The 21258-nt window shown below is 39.7% G+C and overlaps 1 protein-coding gene across 2 annotated transcripts in view; it reads right to left on the bottom strand.

Moving 5' to 3' along the window:
• Positions 1–131: 131 nt before the first annotated feature.
• Cdon (cell adhesion associated, oncogene regulated) overlaps positions 132–21258 on the bottom strand; it is a 105222-nt gene continuing 84095 nt past the window's right edge. For both annotated transcript variants that reach the window (XM_004665464.2, XM_045145056.1), the window contains 3 exons: positions 18411–18490; positions 5274–5548; positions 132–3710 (listed from right to left, as the gene is read on the bottom strand). In XM_004665464.2, the coding sequence (XP_004665521.1) occupies positions 3547–3710; positions 5274–5548; positions 18411–18490 (519 nt within the window). In that variant the 3' untranslated portion in view covers positions 132–3546. The remainder of the gene's footprint in view (positions 3711–5273; positions 5549–18410; positions 18491–21258) is intronic.

Here is a 21258-nt window from a genome sequence, read left to right as displayed (position 1 = left end):
GCTCAATATTTGCAGTGGGGACCTAAGATAACTGGCTCTGGGTTCTGGGAGTACATGAAGGATTTGGAAGACAACACCCCCAATTACAAGCCAGGAGGCCATTTTGGGCACAGAGAGACTACACTCACATCTTCACAGTCTTCTGTATGTGAAAGCAGCATTCTCTTTTAATATAAAATCATATCAACCAAATAAAACCTGTCAAAGCTACATCACTTGCAATATGTACAATTTCAAACACAACATTACAACTTTAAGGAAAATAAAACAAATTTTTCAATATGGTACAAAACATGCATCAGAGTCACTGCTGTAAGTACAACAAAGGTAAAATTCAATTACAAAACAATTTCTTGGCAGTGCTGAAACTGGAATGAGATAAGTGATGCATTTGGCCCGGTATGGATGCCTTGGTCTTCAGAGACTCACTCATTTTACAAAAACGGAACCCAGCAAGAAATGCTTTCTGAAGAGACTGCTACAAAGGTTTAGGTTTAGAACAATGCATTTAACCTGCACCTGGTCACCAGACAGAGAGAGGGTGGAATGATACAATGGGAGTGGGGAAGGTTTCATGCTACAACAAGAATCTCTTGGTATTCTAGGATGGAAGGAACATGAAGGGCCTGACTGATTCCATGATCATTTAGGCAGGTGAAGATCAAATTCTCCTATGCAAGGCAGGGTGTCATGTGGAGAAGCAGACTCCTGAAGACCAAATACTTGGCAAGGAGCTCTGCCTAGGCTGGACAAAGGTGGGCAGAGAGAGGCTTGTCTAGCTGCATTCAGGGCCTCATAGAGGAATCACACAGCAGGGCAAACCAACAGTACGTGTTAGTAGGCTGGTTTAAGTGTGAGCCACAGTATGTCTGGAAAGCTCCCAGAAAGCATAATGGGTAAATGGGACAAGCATGGATTATGAACACAGATAAACTGGGTTCTACTTTAGGTCTGAACAGTTCACTGTGTGGCCCAGTAATTTTACACAGAATTTGTTGTGAGAATTGAATGAGATAACAGTAACAAGCACAGTGCCTGGTACATAGTAGTTCCTCTATGAACCTTTGTGCTATCCCTGTACCCCATTTTCCTATGGCCTCTTCTTTCCTAGGGAAGTGACACCAGCTAGGACTGTTTTCTGGTGACTGTGCAGGGTATGAAAGTTGAGAGCTGAGAACTCATGCTAAGGAGAATTAAAACTCCTAAACATAAAGGCAATTATATATATTTATATTTATATTTATATATCTCAATATATAAAGGCATTTTTATAAATAAAATACAATAAAAGGAATAACACTTAAAACAGCGTTACTAATCATATAAATAAAGCAGTCCACAATGAGATTGCCCTAAAGGTAGTTCTTTTCCTTGTGGACAAATCCCATAGTCAAATTCAATCTTTAAAAGCAGTTTCTGACCTAAGGCTCATGCTAACACACCTCTGTTTCATAAGTCAAAATGATTGCCCATGGACACTGACTTCCTACATTTCTACAATTCCCTCTGTGGTAGCCCGGTTGTAAGTTGACTGGCAAAACACAGGGTATGTTTTCATATTCTGAATACTAGGACTTTGTCCTTTGCTAGTCACAGAAGTAAGGGCTGCAGTGAACCCCCTCCAAAGCTATTGCATCTAAGCAGTACAAAGAATAAGTCTTGTAGACTACACACATGGACACCTGGATCATAGAACTTGCTTCTATAGCAGCCCTGATATCCGACTATGGAATTTTAATCACTATATTCTACTGGACGTAACTCTTGCATAGTGGCCCAGCTGAAACAGCACATTTTCACTAACAGTTCTATTTATAAAAGATACAGACATAGAAAAGGAACACTGATGCATTTATATGTAGTATCTTATTGTTTAGCCACTTCAATTTATGGGAAATTAACCCTGGAACTGCCTGATTCCACTTAAAGAGAATAATATTTTCTTTCTTTCCCCAGTGGGATGTACCATCAAAAACAGAGCAGTGATCCATCACAGCCTGACTCAAGCTCTGAAATACATTTATAGTGCCTAGGTTTTTTTGTTGGTTTTACATAGGGAGAAAAGCCTTCCAAAAGGCAGCTGCAATGTTGCGTCACTCAGAGGCAGCAGTAATTGTGACACACGAGTGCTATTGGCCAAAGCTTTGGGTCAGTGTTACAATGAGCATCTAAAAAGATGGCAGGCCACTCCCCTCAATCCCTCTTTTTCCAAAACCAGCCTTTGCTGACATTCTGCAACAGCTTGGATCATGACCTTCCTCCAGTGTGCCCTGTATTAAAAGCTTGGTTCCCATGGTGGCACTTTTGGGAGGTGACTGAACCTTTAAAGGGGTAAAGACTACTGGGAGGTCTTCTGTCATTGGGCACATGACCTTGAATGGGGACTACTGGACCCTGCCCTTTTCCCCTTCTGACCTTTTACCCCTGTCTTGTGATGTAAGCTGTTTTGCTCCGTTGTGAACTGACACCATGACATGCTCCCTCCCATGGGCCCAAAGCAATAGGTGCAATCCATCATAGATTGAAACTTTTAAAACTGGGAGCCAAAATAAACTTTTTCCTAAGTTAATTGTCTCATGTGTTTTGTTCTAGTGACAGAAACCTGACTCATACATGCTCATTCACATCTTCTGGAATGTTGCTCATGTTAGAAGTGACTATTTTCAGGTAACTATTTTAGAAATGACTATATATGGCACTCTGGAAAAAGTAAAAGAACTTCTGCTTAGCCTACCCCTCTTCATAAAATGTGTACCTTTTTATCTTAAGATACACATCTAGAAGTCAGCCCTCTAAAATTCTTACACATATCCTTAGGATCTGTGAAGAGGAGCCCATAATGATATCTGATCACGAACATAGTTTTAAAGCAGTGGGACATTATAATAGTAATTTCTTTCTAGCCCTGGTTCCCTTTCTGCATACTGAAATAACCCAACCAGACCTTATGCCCTTTCACTAGTTAGCTAATTAGTGCCTAGAGGATTGTACATTACCTGTGTTCATGTATAGATTGAAAGCAAATCAATAGGTCAAGTTAACACTTGTGGAAAGCACTCATAAAATTCATCAGCCAGGTGTTATTAGGACACAACTGTGCTGATTTCAAAAAGCTCTCTTAGAGTCCGATAACATAATATTAAGACAGTTTTCCATCTGAAAAGGTGATTGGTGGCAAACTTCTAATGGCCTGGGCAATTTTCTCCTAGCTGAATGAGCCAGCAGACTGGACCACTTAAGACATTTTACTGTCACTGAGGATTTTGGAAACACAGAGTTGTCCCTCTGCTCTCCAGATGATAGAAAATTATGAAAAACAACATCATTTACTATTGGGGGGAGGGACAAAGAAGAAGGGAAATTTTAAGGCATAAATAATATAAAAGGGCACACATTTTAAGGTACATTCATGACATTACTACTACAAAAAATAAATAATGTTTTTTCCCTCTGATTTGAATTAATGTCCTTCACACAGTTCATCGCCAGTCCTGTTCTATGTAGCTACTGGCTTGTGGTGGGAACATGACCAGCTGATGCAATTCCTCAAGTTTCCTGGGCTTGCTGAAGGACCTCTGACAGGCTGTCTAAAGGAAGGCCAGGAGGAGACCACGCTGTCTTCTCAGTGCAGTCCTCTAAGACAGGTGACAAAATAAGAGGATTCCAACTTAACATTCTGTCATCTGTTTCTAAATGGCCAGTACTGTCTCCTGAAAAATAGGAAAATTTGGGAACATCAAAAATTGGTAAAGATTGGTTTTTACACAGCAGTCTAAAAACAGTATTTTAAGCAATAAAGGAAGAATGAGCAAAAGCAAGGCCCACTTATGTTTTACTTCAATCTGCCAGAGACAGAGTATGCTTAAAAAGTTTAAAATTAAGGGCTGGAGAGATGGCTTAGCAGTTAAGCGCTTGCCTGTGAAGCCTAAGGACCCCGGTTCAAGGCTCAGGACCCATGTTAGCCAGATGCACAAGGGGGCGCATGCGTCTGGAGTTCGTTTGCAGTGGCTGGAAGCCCGGCGCACCCATTCTCTCTTTTACTCTCTGTTGCTCTCAAAAAAATAAACAAAAAAAATTTTTTTTAAGTTTAAAATTGAGTTGTCATGGGTCATTTATACAAGTCATCTGAGATTAAAATGATCCTCTTAAAAATAAATGGTGGTGGGGGGGTGAGGCTGGAGAGATGGCTCAGCAGTTAAGGCATTTGCTTGCAAAGCCAAAGGATCACTGTTTTTGACTCTCCAGGACCCAAGTAAGCCAGATGCATAAGGGGGCACATGCATCTGGAGTTCAGTGGCTGGAGGCCCTAGTGTGCCCATTCTCTCTCTTTCTCTCAAATAAATAAATATTTTTTTAAAAAATTGAAAGGTTATAAAGCAGAAATAAAAAATGGCCAGTGTGGTGGTGCATGCTTTTAATCCCAGCACTCAGGAGGCAGAGGTAAGAGGATCACCATGAGTTCGAGGCCACCCTGAGACTCCACAGTGAATTCCAGGTCAGCCTGGACTAGAGTGAAACCCTACCTCAAAAAAAATTTTTTTAAAAAAATGGAAGAAGGATACACGAGACCCCAGACCTGCTAGATTAGCTAATGACAGCTAACAGTTGCTGGTGAGGAGGGAGTCAAGTTCATCAGTGGTGTCGCCACTGGTAAGCAACCTATCCCATAACCTTTTTCCTCATTAATCCCATCTTTCATACCTTTTTAAAAACCCATTGAGTTAAATTAAGGTTGCTCCATGATCATCCAAGCAACCTTAATTTAACTCAATGGGTTTTTTAAAAGGCATGAAAGATGGGATTAATGAGGAAAAAGGTTATTAATGGGAAGGACAGTGAAATAAGAGAGGGTAATTGGGAGGGAATAAGATAAAAATACATTATATAGATCTATGAAAGTGTCAATGATGAAAAATTAAAATTTAAAAATTAAAAAAAAAAGATCCCGAGATTCCCCAAAATAACCACCATGAAGAAACATTACAATTCCATAAACAATTCAAAAGGGCCACAGAATGCATTCTCCTACCAAGTCTTCTGCTCTGATATAAACTGAACCCAAGCCTGTTTGAATATGTTTCCCCCAAATCCAGTAGGACTAACATCTGTAGTGGAAGGATACAGCAGAATTTCAAGAATTCTTCATCACTACCCAACAATGCCACCCAATGTTCTAAGAAATATGTGAGCCAATCATACAAGACTCTCCCTGATACAGTTCTCAGCCCACTGAAGACTGTCGAAAACCTAAGGTGTGAAACACCTCCTTGTACCTGTGCTGAACTCTGTGGCATCTGCTGTGGCATCAGAGTTGACGTCACTGTCACCGTCCTGACAGCACGTGAGCTGGGGAGGTACTGGTGCTGTGTCATCCTTGATGCTCTCCTCAGGTAACTGGCCACAGTGAGGGACTGTGGAAGCCAGACACACAGGTACCTTCATGGCACCGAGGGGCTTCATTTCCAAACCATCCTGAGGGTAAGGGGCTACCATTGGGACCACAGGAAGAGGGCTGCTGCTGAAAGTGCTGTTGGTTTTGGTGAAACACCTGCAGAATTTAAACCAAAAGAAATAGGACTATATGTCTGGGGGAACCAATAATTGAAAGAAGCTTACTTAAAGATACACTGGATATTTTCTATTTACAGATTCTATGGTTTGAAATACCAAGAACTTGAAAATTATAGTTAAAGTGGAATACAACAAGAAAACTCATCAACAGGCAAGTCCTGGAAGAACAGAACCTTATATGATAACCCATCCTACATATTTCCTTTTAGTCCACTGTCAGAACTCACCTTCCACTTCATTATTAACTAGCTTCCAAACATATCACACAGAAACAAAAAAGCCACCAGCTACTGCAAAGAATGAGGGAGAAAAAGGTAGGAGGATAGACAACTAAGAAACATGGCCACATAAGGGAAATGACGGACAGAAGTTAGGTAGCTTCTTTCACTCCCATACCTGGAAGAAACACTTTAATGATTAGCAGCCATTCAAAATCCAGGATCCACTTATTTTTTCACTTGGCAGTTAATGGCTGAGGTTTATTAGTATTGATCATTTCACTTCCACTTTACATTTATTTCTTGCTTTCAGTGTAGATGTGTGCTTTCCCCCTCTGTTTTCACATTGGATAATTTCTATTGAACTATCTTCTAGCTCACTGACTCTTCTGTGGTCTCCACTCTGCTGTTAGCTTATCTAGCAAGTCTTCCTTTCCAGTTAGTGTACTTTTTCAGCTCTGGAATTTCCATTTGGATTTTTCTATTTCTGTTTCTCAGCTGAAATTCTCCACGTTTATTTGTTGCATGCATATTTTCCAGTTGAGTTCTTGAAGGTAAAAGATTGATGTCACTGTTAATTGTGATATTTGGGTTGTCTCAGGATAGTTCTTTATTGAACCACACCTTTTTTAATTTGCTTGTGCATTTGGGCATGCACATGCCACAGTATGCATGTGGAGGCCAGAGGACAATCCCACGATTTTTTTTCCCTCTCTTTCCACTTTCTTTTGAGACACATTTTTTTTTCACATCTGGATTTTCCCTCTCATTTTCTGTCTATTCTACTGGTGTGGAACTCAGTCTTCCGACACTTTTTTCTCAGCCTTTGCTCCAACACTGGAGAATGCTTTCAAGAAACACCCACACATTTTATTCCATATTTAAAGTACATTTAATTGCATTTCTGCTTGCTTTGTTTACTTCCCAATTCATTCACATCGCCTTGTTCTATCATTAAAGTTATTCCTCCATGACTGGTAGCTGACTCATTCTTATACATGCACACACACATACATAAATAAAATGTCTAAGTTTGCAGATGACATTGTATTAGGTAGGTAGGGAATACCAAGAAACTGAATGCTAGAACTAGGCAATGTGAGAAAAGATCAGAAGTCTTTATTTATGGGACATGTTTAGCATGTTTCTGGGGCATAGGAAAATTAGGAAAAGTCCCATTCTGTTGGTTCAAGTTATTGAAAATACCAGTGATGAGCAGAGACATAGAAAAGCTTGAAAGATAATCAGACCTGTGGTAATTAAATCATTAATTTAAATAAATCCAACTGTGATTTCAAATAGACAAATACATTCACTATATAGTTCACAGAATTGACACATTAGTCATATAATTTTAAATTTTAATAAAGCAGCAAGAGAATGTACTTGAATATAACCTAGGTTTTTGTTGCTGTTATTTTGGTTTTTGTTTTTTCAAAGTAGGGTCTCACTCTAGCCCAGGCTGACCTGGAATTCACTACATAGTCTCAGGGTGGCCTTAAACTCATGGCAATCCTCCTACCTCTGCCTCCAGAGTGCTGGGATTAAAGGCATGTGCCACCATGCCCGGCTTAACCTAGGTTTTTTTGGGTTTTTTGGGTGGGGGTTGAGGTAGGGTCTCACTCTAGCCCAAGCTGACCTGGAATTCACTACGGAGTCTCAGGGTGGCCTCGAACTCACAGTGATCCTCCTACCTCTGCCTCCTGAGTGCTGGGATTAAAGGTGTGTGCCACCACGCCCAGGTTTTTTGATACATGTCTTAACCTGGTAAAATATGAAAGAAGTACTGGCATAGAAGGAGGCTCAATGAATTCAGATTCACAGCCTGGACCTAGATAGGTTACAATTTCACAGGTAGACGGAATTGCCTATCTGTTCTCGTGGACACGGTGAACTTGAAGTGCTCAAGTTATTAATGTCTCCCCCATCTATATTTCTGTTAGTGTCTTTCACTTCCCATACTCAGAGGATCCTGAAATTCCTTCTGTGGATTAAATTTATGTAATCTACGGACTTGAAATAAGGTAAAATCTGAGGAAAGTCAAGGAGAAAAATCATGTTTTAGATTCAAGTGCTATTAAAGAGAGAATGTGATGAGCATTATAGTCACCGTGAGTAACCTCTAGACAACCCCTGTGGTAGACACTAAGAATATAAGGCAAATATAGCAGAGGCCCTGCTCCCAGCCTAGCACAGGAGATAAATGAGTAGATAAACAGTTAAAACACAGTGTCAGGAAGCATAAGTGTAAGGAAGCATAAAGGATCCTTGGAGCACTGAAGGTATAGATGGGTTATGGATGTATGGCCAATGATCTATGCACATTCTCCCATATTCTATCAGATTCGACTATCAATAGCTGAGGAGCTGACATTAGACATCAATTATGGAACTGGGAAACAAAGAGGAATTCTGATCTCAACCCATCAGAAACATCCTTCGTCAGGGAAATCTAAACCGCTCCTCTGATTTGTTGGAAATGCTTCTTAAAAATTAAGTTCCAGGTTTGGAGAGATGGCTTAGCAGTTAAGTGCTTACCTGTGAAGCCTGAGGACCCCAGTTCGAGGCTCAATTCTCCAGGACCCACATTAGCCAGATGCCCAAGGGGGTGCACGCATCTGGAGTTCGGTTTGCAGTGGCTGGAAGCCCTGGCACACCTTCTCTCTCTCTATGTGTCTCTTTCTCTCTCTGTCACTCTCAAATCAGTAAAAATAAACAAAAAAAAATTTAAAAAAAAGAAAAATAAATTAAGTTCCAGGGGCTGAGGCGATAGCTCAGTGGATAAAGTACTTGCTGTACAATTCTGAGTAGCTGGGGTTCTGATCTCTAGAACTCACATACAAGCCACAATCACAATGTGCCTATACCAAGAAGGGTGGCAGAGACAGGACAATTTCCCAGAAGCTCCTGAAAGCAGCAGTGAACAAGAGATTCTGCCTCAAAAAAAGTGGAGAGGGCCTGAAAGTTGTCTTCTGATCTTCACACATGTGCATGGCACAGGTGAAAACACTGACATACAGGAACACAAACACACATACACATACACACAATAAAAAACTACTCTATCAGAACAACTGTCTTGCTAAGAAGAACTAAAAGATGGAACTTTTATCTTAAATTTCTCAAAAGCATCAGGGTGCTACCAAAGCACGTAAGTGACCAAGAGCCTAGAAAGAAAGTGAACATGAACTTGGCCTCAGCCTCCCTTTTGCTGGTTTTGTGTGTGTGTGTGTGTGTGAGTTTTCCCCGAGGTAGGGTCTCACTCTAGCTCAGGCTGACCTGGAATTCACTATGTAATCTCAGGGTGGCCTCAAACTCATGGCAATCCTCCTACCTCTGCCTCCTGAGTGCTGGGATTAAAGGCGTGTGCCACCACACCCAGCTGCTATATATTTTATTTATTTGAGGGGGGGGAGGGAAGTAGATAGAAATGGGCATACCAAGGCCTCCTTCAGCTACTGCAAATGAACTCCAGACACATGTGCCACCTTGTACATCTGGCTTTACAAGGGTGCTGGGGATTCAAACCTGGGTCCTTTGGCTTTGCCAGCAAGTACCTTAACACTAAGCCATCTCTCAAGCCCTTGCTGTGTATTTGGCATTACACTTATAGATGTCAATATTTAAATGGCTAAGTGAAATCTGGTTATCAGAGGAAAAGATATTTCCTTAAGAGGGCATAGTAGTTAACTGAATTCTCAACATCAATGATGTGCTAGTGATGTAATGAAGTAACAGAGTGAAAAGACAAAATCATTCTGTGGTGTGTGTGCTCATGTGTAAGTGTGGTTGTGCACAGATCACAGTGCACATGTGAGGGTAAGAGGAACAACTTTTGGGTGTCAGTCCTCATTCTCAACCTCACTTGAGGTAGGGTCTCTGTGGTAGTTTAAATGTATGCCTCCCAAAGACTGAGGTGTTGTTAAAATTGAGTAGGGGACATGTCACTGGTGGTGGATCCGAATTCCAGACTAAGCTATCCAGAAAAGTGTGAGCTCCAGGGGGTCTTCCTCCTGTAGGTTTGCGCTTGCTTGCTTGTGGTGCTGGCTGTTTGGTTTTATCTCTCTGCTTGAAACTGTGAAAGGGGGCCATTCTCTTCCACCATTATGGAACTTCCCCTGGATCTATAAGCTGAAATAAATCCAGTTCCTCCTAGCAACATGGAGTGGTCTACAAGTCTCACTGTTCACTGCTATAGCAGTCTGAATGGAAAATGTCCCTCATGTGCTCAGGATTAAGCCTCATCCTCAATCTCCTGGTGGTGGCACTTGGGAAGTGAAGCTGGGGCAGACCTTGGGGTGTTATAGCCCAAATCTCTTTTGCCAGAGCAGCACTCTTGCTGCTACCTGCCAGCTGGTATGGCAGCATTCAATGCCCAGCCCCTGCTCTGCCATGTTTCACCACTACAATGAAACTTCCACTGGAGAATGTAAGCCAAAATAAACCCTTTCCTCCCATCAGCTGCTCCTAGAGGACAAACAATGACTGTCCTCAGTGTTCCATGAAGCTCCTATGACAGTGAGACAGAAAACACTGCCAGGCACCTAATGAAATTCCCAAATCTGATGGTGTCAGACACACTGAGTGAACTTTTGGCTCCATGGTCCATTTCTCTCCAAGAATCTGAAGGTAATGTAAAGGGGCCAGAAACCTGAATTTAAAAGATAAAGATGTGTTAGAAAGAAAAGCTTTTAACTAAATTCAATAAAATTAAGCTGAGGGTAATAGCAAAAACAAAAACCATACCTGCCAGAATTTGAAAAACCAAGGGCAGCTCCCTGCAAACAAGATGTTATAAATTAATTAATTTAACATACAGCTAACATGAATGAATTTCATAAAGTTGATAACAAAATACTTAGGACTTACCAGGCAATGAAAGGCCTTTGCTTTCTTCTTTTTTTTCTTTTTTCCTTTGCTCTTCTTTAGTTTAAAGCGAAGTTGTAAGATTAGATTTCTGAATGACATCTAAGGGCATTTAAATGGTGTGATTCTAAAGAATGTTTGTCAGAGTGACAGTGAAATTATGTGGCTGTGGCAAGATTGCAGGCAGGCAAGATGGAAGACCAAAAGCCAACCTCTAGGTATGGCCATCAGTGTGTGAATACGGGTTTATGTGCAGAGAGTAAGCCAGCATATTAAATACACATTAAAGGCTAAACATACTTAGCAGGAGAAAAGCATAACCTCCTATTACTTATTCTTTGGCATCTGCTTTTCAAGTAAGTAAGACAGGAAATCACGGCAGTGTTCACTTTCATTCTCAAGTGTGACTTCATGGGCAGAGTGGGATGGATAGTAAAATCATAATTTACATTTGTTAAGTGGTTATGACCCAAATTCTAGCATAATCAACCCTTCAGATTTAGAATATTTTAGAATATCAAATGTAAACTCATAATCACCAGTTAAGAACTTGGCTAACCAAATGTAAGTAATCCCATCACATTACTGTTAGTTCACATCTAGATGGCTATATATGTCAGAGTAGAAGTGACTTGCACTTGGGGGTGACATGTGCAGAGACAAGCACACAGAGGACATGGTCTATACAGGAAAGACAATCTCTTCTGGGTATAATTAGGCATGGCATGAGCAAACAATCCTTTCACTGATGATGCAAACAGATGAGTGCAAACACAGCATCTCTATATACAACCTCTGAAATATTTCCTAAAGAAGAATTCCATTTATGATTACACACTATTATACATGATTATGTACACAGCAACTCTGATGAGATGACTGGACAATTTGGTATTAACACCCCTCCCACTTTTGTGCAGAACTGGGGATCAAACCAAGGGTTTCACACATTCTAAGCAAGAGCTCTACCACTGAGCTATACACCCATAGTAAGTTCTCTCTCCTGAATAGCTCTGAAGGCAAGGAGTCTCATGGGTCTGTGATATTTATTTTCATTCACATGCTCTGGAGACATCTAAATAATCTTAATTTGGTGGCAGTTTGTTTTAATATTAAGCTTACCTCTGGTGTTTCTGTCACAGTGTCTCTCTAATTTGCTAACCTAGCTCTATTTGTGGGAACAGATAAGTTTCTATGCAGCAGAATAGCCCCAACGACACTCCTCCAGGGCCATGGTGGTCCGACATGCTCACGGTCCACAGTGTTGAATGCTGTAAAGAGTAGTGTTGGAGTGCGGCTTTCCTTTTGGAAATTAATTTTCAGTTACCTTCACATTCCAGGTGACATAATAAATGACTGAATGTACTGATGAATAGGACAAATGGAGCCACAATTACTTGTAATTCGAAGACCAAAAGTACTCCTCCTTAGCCTCTTCAGTCTCCATAGTAGAAGCATGAGGTAAATTTAAGAGACATATAGCCATCCCCAAAAGAAGGCTCTGATCAATAACAAAAAAATCAGACACAAGAATTTTTTCCCTTAAGAAGTAGATTACCATAGATAAAACAAAAGCTGGATTTTGGCCTTTTGTGTTTTCTGCCTTTGGCTGTATGGTTAGTTCTGAACTGAGTCAAAACAAAATGGCCTGCTAAGAGAATAGCTCTGGTATGCTGACAACTGACAACCAACTGGGTCCCCTGAGCTAGAAGAGCTCCTGCCATGATTAAATGTTCTCAGCTCATCTCTACATACTATTTTCCTCTGAGCATATCTGACATCAGGGTCAAAGATTACTCCCAAAGCCAACAGCATACGGACTTTCAGGACTTTCACTGTATAAAAGTCTTGGAAATCATTTATAATGTCTGAGGCGGTATTTGAGCCATTGTCTTTCTCTTGGTCATCAGCCAATGCAGCTCATACCCCCCAGATGAATTATATACATTTTTCCAAGCTGATTTCTATTTCCTGCCCATTCCCAATCTTTCTAAAACCCTTAAAATTAATCTCATTGTTTCCTGATGGAACCTCTGTTCACCTGTGAATTCCATCAGTGTTTTCTCTATTCTCTCTTAAAAACTATCAAGATTGAAGGCAAATAGCCTCAATTTCATGTCAATTACTTTCTATCTACTAGCCAAGCAACTGACAACCCACATCTGATTACATATCCAGAACTACATTACTGCATTTGAATTGAGAGAAGTAGAAAGCTTTTGATTTATGTGATTAAAATCTGTTTAACTCCTGAAATGCTAGGACTGCACAAAGGTTTCTCAAGTCTTCAGTGGAGGGAACTAGCACCCTACAAGGCTGTGTTCAGTAGGCCTTTTTCTAGGTTGTCATTGTGAACTAGACAAAGCAGTAAAAACCTGAAAAGGGTTCAAGTTAAGGAAACAGTGATACAAGCAGTCATATATATAACATGCCAGGAAAGCCTTGGGTTCAATTTCCCCCATCCTGTTAAAGGAACGGGCATCTTCCCACTTTATTGTTTTTAATTTTTCCCCTCCTTACACCAGTTAGATCAATAATCAATATTCATCTCTCTGAGTTAGCAATGACTTGCTTGATAAAAGCCCACTCTAAGAACCTGAGCAGGAGGAGGAAAAGGAAGGAGAGCAGCAGGACACAGTGCAGACAAGATTCCACACAGGAGCACTTGCTAGTGCTTTGGCATCTGGAGAACAGGAAAGGCGCATCTGCAGAGGTGGCCCCAGATCTACAAGTCCCTCTCCGTACAGTGCCCAGGACACAGCTTTTCCTCAGTGCAGTTTCTTGGTGAGATAATCACACTTGGTGACCAAGATTCTTCTTTGATCCTTCTTTCCATCAGTCCCTTTAACTGATCACTTGGGTTTTTGAGTTTTTCAGTGGCACACACACTGCCTCTCAAAGTCTACCCAGTTTATTTTCCAAATAGCATCTACAGTGGTCTTAAAAGCCACAATCCTAGCCAATGACTGCTTAAATCTTAAAGCCAATCTTGCTTAAAATCTGTCACTGAACATGTCTCTAGATGATATTATTTTGCTCATCTTTTACCTCTGACCCCTTCATGTGGCTTCTTGCTACATCAGCCTTCCTTATGTTCTGGGAGGGGGGGGGGGGAATTCAAGCATTCTGCTTTAGAGATTCTGCCTCAAATAGTATCTCCTCTGCCTCGAAAGCTTTGAGCCTAACCTTTCCCTTCTATCTCAATTTACAAATTCTTGAGAGGTCATTAAAACATTACTTATTTGTAGTCTTTCTAACATATCATTTACTTTTCCTTGAATCCAGTTTTAGATAAATATTCATTTTAAGACATCATTTTTGAAAAAGATATGTCCCCTCACCAGAAGTTCCATGTGGGCAAGATGATGCCCATTTGCTTACGGCTATGTCTCTGGCACTTTTGGTGTTGGCCTCCTCCTCAGACCTTCAACAATTATCTGCTGAATGAACCAATGAATAAATCTTCTTACTCATTATCACTTTCTCACTCTCTTTTACTCATCTGTATTGTATTTCTTGAAGATAGTATCAATACAGAAAACAAAACACAGTAAGAGATGACATTTTGTAAAAAGAATCACCTTAAACATCTATTAAAAAGAAATCAATAGCTTAAATGAATATATATAATATAAATACATAAAAATAATCAACTAAGCTATTGTCTACCCTATTACCTCATTTATTTCCAAATTGTATGCAACTTTTATGAAAACATTCCTAAATCTATAAACAGTCCCAAAGTATACCCGGACCTCAAGAACAGCGTTCTCACCTATCTCTTGACTTGGCTATCAACTGGTACTTGATTTATTCTTTTAATCTCACACATATACTGCCTCTCATGATCCACCCAAATTATTTTCCAAGCTGCAACTATGGTGTTCTTACTGGCTATAGCCCTATCCAATGATTTTCTGCATAAAATTAAACTTAAACTTTCAAATGAATTTTAAACACTTGAAGAACACAAATTTAACACCTTTCTTTGGTGTCTCATTTTATTAAATTTCTTATTTCTATTAATACCACCCTGGCAATTGCCACCCTCATTTAAAACTTTCTATGCATTTTGAAACTTTTTTATAGTTCCTTATAAGAAAATGGCTAAGTCCTGAAGATACCAATTCTAGAATCTCATACATCCCTCCTTTCCATCCCTGACTTAAAAAACCAAGTCTTTACTTAGACTTATTTTATTTTTAGATCTTATTTATTTATTTTTTAATTTTTATTAACATTTTCTATGATTATAAAAAAATATCCCATGGTAATACCCTCCCTCCCCCGCCACACTTTCCCCTTTGATATTTCATTCTCCATCATATTACCTCCCTATCTCAATCATTCTACTTACATATATACAATACCAACCTATTAAATACCCTTCTCCCTTCCTTTCTCTTCGCTTTGTATCTCCTTTTTAACTTACTGGCCTCTGCTACTAAGTATTTTCCTTCTCACGCAGAAGCCCAATCATCTGTAGCTAGGATCCACATATGAGGGAGAACATGTGGCGCTTGGCTTTCTGGGCCTGGGTTACCTCACTTACTATAATCCTTTCCAGATCCATCCATTTTTCTGCAAATTTCATAACTTCATTTTTCTTTACTGCTGAGTAGAACTCCATTGTATAAATGTGCCACATCTTCAATATCCACTCATCAGTTGAGGGACATCTAGGCTGGTTCCATTTCCCAGCTATTATAAATTGAGTAGCAATAAACATGGCTGAGCATGTACTTCTAAGGAAATGAGATGAGTCCTTCAGATATATGCCTAGGAGTGCTATAGTTGGGTCATATGGTAGATCAATCTTTAGCTGTTTTAGGAACCTCCACACTGATTTCCACAATGGCTGGACCAGATTGCATTCCACCAGCAGTGTAGAAGGGTTCCTCTTTTTCCACATCCCTGCCAACATTTATGATCATTTGTTTTCACGATGGTGGCCAATCTGACAGGAGTGAGATGCAATCTCAATGTAGTTTTAATCTGCATTTCCCTGATGACTAGTGACGTAGAACATTTTTCTAGATGCTTACATGCTATTCATATTTCTTCCTTTGAGAATGCTCTATTTAGCTCCATAGCTCATTTTTTTGATTGGCTTGTTTGATTCCTTATTATTTAACTTTTTGAGTTCTTTGTATATCCTAGATATTAATCCTCTATCAGATATATAACTGGCGAAGACTTTTTCCCATTCTGTAGGTTGCCTCTTTGCTTTTTTTCACTGTGTCCTTTGCAGTGCAAAATCTTTGTAATTTCATGAGGTCCCAGGGATTAATCTGTGGTTTTATTGCCTGAGCAATTGGGGTTGTATTCAGAAAGCCTTTGCCAAGACCAGTATGTTGAAGGGTTTCCCCTACTTTTTCCTCTAGCAGTTTCAGAGTTTCAGGTCTGATGTTAAGGTCTTTAATCCATTTGGACTTAATTCTTGTGCATGGCAAGAGAGAAGAATCTATTTTCATCCTTCTGCAGATATATATCCAGTTTTCCCAACACCATTTGCTGAAGAGGCTGTCTTTTATCCAATGAGTATTTTTGGCATTTTTATCGAATCTCAGGTGGCTAAAGCTACCTGGGCTTACATCTGGGTCCTCTCTTCTGTTCCCCTGATCTACATGTCTGTTTATGTGCCAGTACCACGTTGTTTTTGTTACTATGGCTCTGTAGTACAGGTTAAAATCAGGTATGGTGATACCACCAGCCTTATTTTTGTTGCTCAGTATTATTTTAGATATTCAAGGTTTTTTGTGATTCCAAATGAATGTTTGGATTGTTTTTTCTATTTCCATGAAGAATGCCTTTGGAATTTTGATAGGGATTGCATTAAATGTGTAGACTGCTTTAGGTAAGATTGCCATTTTCACAATATTGATTCTTCCAATCCAGGAACAAGGGATATTTCACCACTTTCTAGTGTCTTCTGCAATTTCTTGCTTGAGTGTTTTAAAGTTCTCATTGTAGAGATTCTTTACTTCCTTGGGTAGGTTTATTCCAAGGTACTTTATTTTTTTTGATGCCATTGTGAATGTGAGTGATTCTCTGATTTCATCATCTATGTGTTTGTTGTTAGCATAATGAAGGCTACTGATTTCTGTGTATTTATTTTATATCCTGCTACATGGCTGTAGGTTTTTATCAGCTCTAACAGTTTTACTTAGCATAATATTTAACTGGTCTGCTCCCTCCAGCCTAACCTGTACAATGCTATCATTTCTCAAGCCAGAACACATCTCTGAAAAGATTATAGCCTTCCTCAAAAAGCTTAGCATGAAGCAAAATGCTACCAGCCTAGTGTTTCTCAACATTTTACCTGTACTCCTTTTTGGTTTAGATACAACTTTCATATCCTCCTGTTCTTTACAAGTAAGGATTTGTTTCTATTCCTTAAACATAAAATCTCAAGACTCAAGAGACTTCTTCAAACTCTACCTACTGTATTTCTGAGAATCACCACTAGCAGGCTGTGGGCTCACAGAAGGAAGGGCTTGGGCTAGCACCCAGTACACGTAGGTACTCAGTAAATATTTACTAAACAGACAAGTAAGTCTTGACTTTCAGGATCACCCATGACATAAACTCCGGTCATTTTTCTAGTTTTATTTCCTATTCTACTTCATCAGCCAGTCAAATGAGTTCAGTGGTCCTCAAAGCATGTCCAGGACCACCAGCATCGGGATCCCTTGGGAACTTAGAAATGCAAATTCTCAGGCTCCACCCCACATGTGCTCCATCAGAAACTCCAGGAAGATAGCTTAGTCGTTTGTGCACTTAAAGTGATTCTGATGAATGCCCCGGAGTCTGGATGTTCTCACGTCAGCATTATCCTTCCCACTTCCATGACTACTTTGGCAATTCCTTTGATACAGAAACACCTCAGCACTTGAGGTGCCTGACTAGTGCCAGCAAATGTCTTTGGACTAAAGAGCCCAGACTCTAACTATCCCCTTGCCAGGCCTCACATGACTTCAGGAGTTGTTTTAAATTGTTTTTTATTTTTTATATTATGACAGATAGAAAGAATTGGTGCACCAGGGCCTCTAGCCACTGCAATCAAACTCCAGATACCTGCACCACCTTGTGTGCATACATCACCTTATGCATCTGGCTTACATGAGCTCTGAAGAGTTGAACCTAGGTCCTCATGTTTTGCAGGGAAGTGCCACACTGCTGAGCAATCTCTTCAGCCCATTTTATTATTGTTATTATTCTTAACACTCAAACATGATGACATCTGTCCTTATAACAGCCCAACACAGAGAGGAAAAATAGCAGGTGAGACAAGATAAAAGCTATATAGAGAATAACTTTACCTTGCAATAATATTTCCCTGAGAAACAGAGCTTTTTAATATTGTCACCATATGCCTAAAGAAAATGAGGCACAGAGCCAGGCGTGGTGGCGCACGCCTTTAATCCCAGCACTTGGGAGGCAAAGGTAGGAGGATTGCCGTGAGTTCGAGGCCACCCTGAGACTCCATAGTGAATTCCAGGTCAGCCTGGGTTAGAGTGAGACCCTACCTCAAAAAACCAAAAGAAAGAAAATGAGGCACAGAAAGATGGAAATTATAACGCATAGAGCAGGCAAAAAAGTTAATACAACCTTAAATTTAAGACCAAAGAGTGTGAGTTTTGCATCTTAAGTAAAATTTCAAGAACTTTCTTTTTTCAAGGAAAACACTAAAGGGACACATAGGCTTTAATCATGACGACCTGATCCAGTGACCCAGAGTACATAGTAACATACCTATTATTGTTGCGACAATTTCGGCAGTTAATGCATTCCAGAGGGTCAATCTGAGGAACTGCTGTGTACATTCCTCCGCCCTGGACAGGAGGAAGTTCAAGGAAAAAGAAAAGAACAAGCTGAAAGAGCCATAGACCATTAGCCAAATAATCACACATGCCTGTCAGCAATAGGTACATGGTACATTTTAGCTTACTCCCTGAGTAATTAAATGCTATTACTTATTCACAAATGGGTTCTGCACAATATTAAAATTATACTCCCAAAACTTAATGGCTATGTTTTTCCAGGCATTTTTATACTGGAAAAAGGCAAATAAATGAAGGCAGAGGGTTAGTCACTTCCTTCTGTGTTTAAAATTTATGCCCTTAAGTATACTATATACATCATAACTCCATTCATTCTGTCTTCTCTAGCAGTCATGGAAAATTTTTACGTGATGCCAGTTGGAGAACAGGGTTTGATGTCTGCTTGAATGATGTCACAAAAATCAACCCATCTTCATTTTCCTGTAATTATTTCGATTAGGTCTGTTCATTTGACTACATTAAGTTTTAAAATATGACATATTTTTCCAGATGGAATAGAATCTCAGCCAGCAATGACTTGGAAGGAGTATGAATATTTTGATGTTGTTTTTGGCGGAAATTGTTCAGCAATTAAGGAAAATGCCTAGATTAACACATACCTCATTGTAAAATGTTCACTTGACATACAGAATGGCAAACATAAAGTTAAACACTGAGCTAGCCTTATAGTCAGAGTTCTGCTTTCTGGCAAAAAACAGCAGAGCTGAATTTGATAAGGGCGGGAAAGGTTTTCACCCTGCACCCAAACCACAGGAGGTTGTCACAGTTAGAAAAAGTTCAGGCGATTGGTTTTGCTAGAATACTTTCCATTTCAATCATCTGACAACAACAGTCAGAACCTAAGCAAACCAAGACTGAACATTTCTTTCAGCCCTCTAGATCTAAGCAGCAACAAGAATTAAGAAAACACAGAGAAAAATATTTCTCAACTGCTAAGCCATCTCTCTAGCCTTCTTATACTATATTCAGTCCATAACTCAAAAAATTCAGAAAAATGAACTGAGATATACTGATTGGAGTTACTAGATATGTTAAAATTAATTCAATTACCTGCATGATCACTAGCAGTTTTATGTTTCTCAATTCTTCCCACCCAGAAGAGAAGAATAAGAAACCTAATAGGTTAAAGTTCACTGGTAAGAACCTCTAAAACTGTACACCAAATGAGGCAGCTAAAGTTTAGAGAGCAAGTCATTGTTCAGAAAACCAGGAGTTCATTCCCTGCCCAAAGCAAACATGAGCCTGTTTGTCCTTCTTGTGGAAATAGCACGTGCTATCCCAAGTAAAGTGCTTTTCCCTGAGTGTCCTTGGACACCATTAGTAGTGTAGACCAGAAGTGGTAACCAAAAAAGTCTATAAAGTCTGTATATAACCTATGTTTTTCTTTACAAAATAATGGCATCATTATTCTCTTTTGGTAATAAGAGACACTAAAGCAAAATGGACTTTTTTGTATAATATACAAAACCTTAGTCATATAAAAGTCATAGGTTTTTAGCCCCAAGATACAAATACATACTAGAATTTTATTCTCAAAAATATAGTATTTTAATATATCTATTAAATTAAAGGTGAAAAATTCTAAACCTCTTCAAATTGTAGCACACTATGGGTAACAGTAAATTTATCTGTAATCAGAACAATGACAAAAACGTTAAATTTTAACTTGCTCAGTGAAATGGTTTATCTATCTGATTTAAAAACAATGTGGGGCTGGAGAGATGGCTTAGTGGTTAAGCGCTTGCCTGTGAAGCCGAAGGACCCCAGTTCAATGCTCAATTCCCCAGGACCCACGTTATCCAGATGCACAAGGGGCGCACCCACCTGGAGTTCGTTTGCCGTGGCTGGAAGCCCTGGCACACCCACTCTCTCCCTCTCCCTCTCTCTGTCTCCCTCCCTCCCTCTCTCTCTCTCTCTCTCTCTCTGTCTGTAGCTCCCAAATAAATATAAATAAAATAATCAAAAAAAGTTTAAAAAAAAATAAAAATAAAAACAATGTGGATGCATACTCAAGAGAATGTAATAAGTCAGCTTCCTCATGCAGAGAACCTTTTAACAAGCATACTATTCCCATTACAAAAAGTAAACTGTTGGTTATCTCTGAAGGGTTTGCAATTCCTTGTGGCTAAAGTATGTTAATATTCTAAAATGCAAAAACAAACAAAAAAATAAAACAACCAAGCAAATTCTGGTGGTTTGTGGAATTTTTTTTGCATATTCCGCATAATGCTTTGATAAATCTGGGGCTGGGGGTGTGGCTCAGTGGTAAAACACTTGCCTATTCTCCAGGAAATCCTAGGTTGCATCTTAAGTCACAGAAGAAAGAGCTGAAATGTGTTCCAGCATCATGTGTACATCTGGTGATTTCACCTAGTTCATAGGTGTTTTGAAAATAAAAATCAGAAAACCTAGCAACACTAGGTCTTCTCTTCGACACAGCAGGAGAAGGTACTGAACTGCCAATGCTTCTTTCATAGGGAATTTGCTTGCTACCATCTTCCTTCCCCTTGGCACTCCGAACTCACTGCAACCAGTCTCCTCTTCAGCCAGACTCGATAGCATTTGAGCTTTTAGACACAGCTCTGAGTAAATCAAATGTCAAGTACTGGGTCAGTCTTTGCCCAATGGTACTTCTATTTCATCTCAAGAAAAACTCGTGGTCTGTTCTATTCCACTCTGTGTTAAGTCATTTAAAACTAGAAAGCCAGCTGATAACTGCAGCTATTACCTGACGACAGAAGCTGACAAAGATTACTGTG

Source organism: Jaculus jaculus, chromosome 3 (genome assembly GCF_020740685.1).
Source record: "Jaculus jaculus isolate mJacJac1 chromosome 3, mJacJac1.mat.Y.cur, whole genome shotgun sequence".
Taxonomy (NCBI): domain Eukaryota; kingdom Metazoa; phylum Chordata; class Mammalia; order Rodentia; family Dipodidae; genus Jaculus; species Jaculus jaculus.
This window is presented reverse-complemented; position numbering and strand designations above follow the sequence as displayed.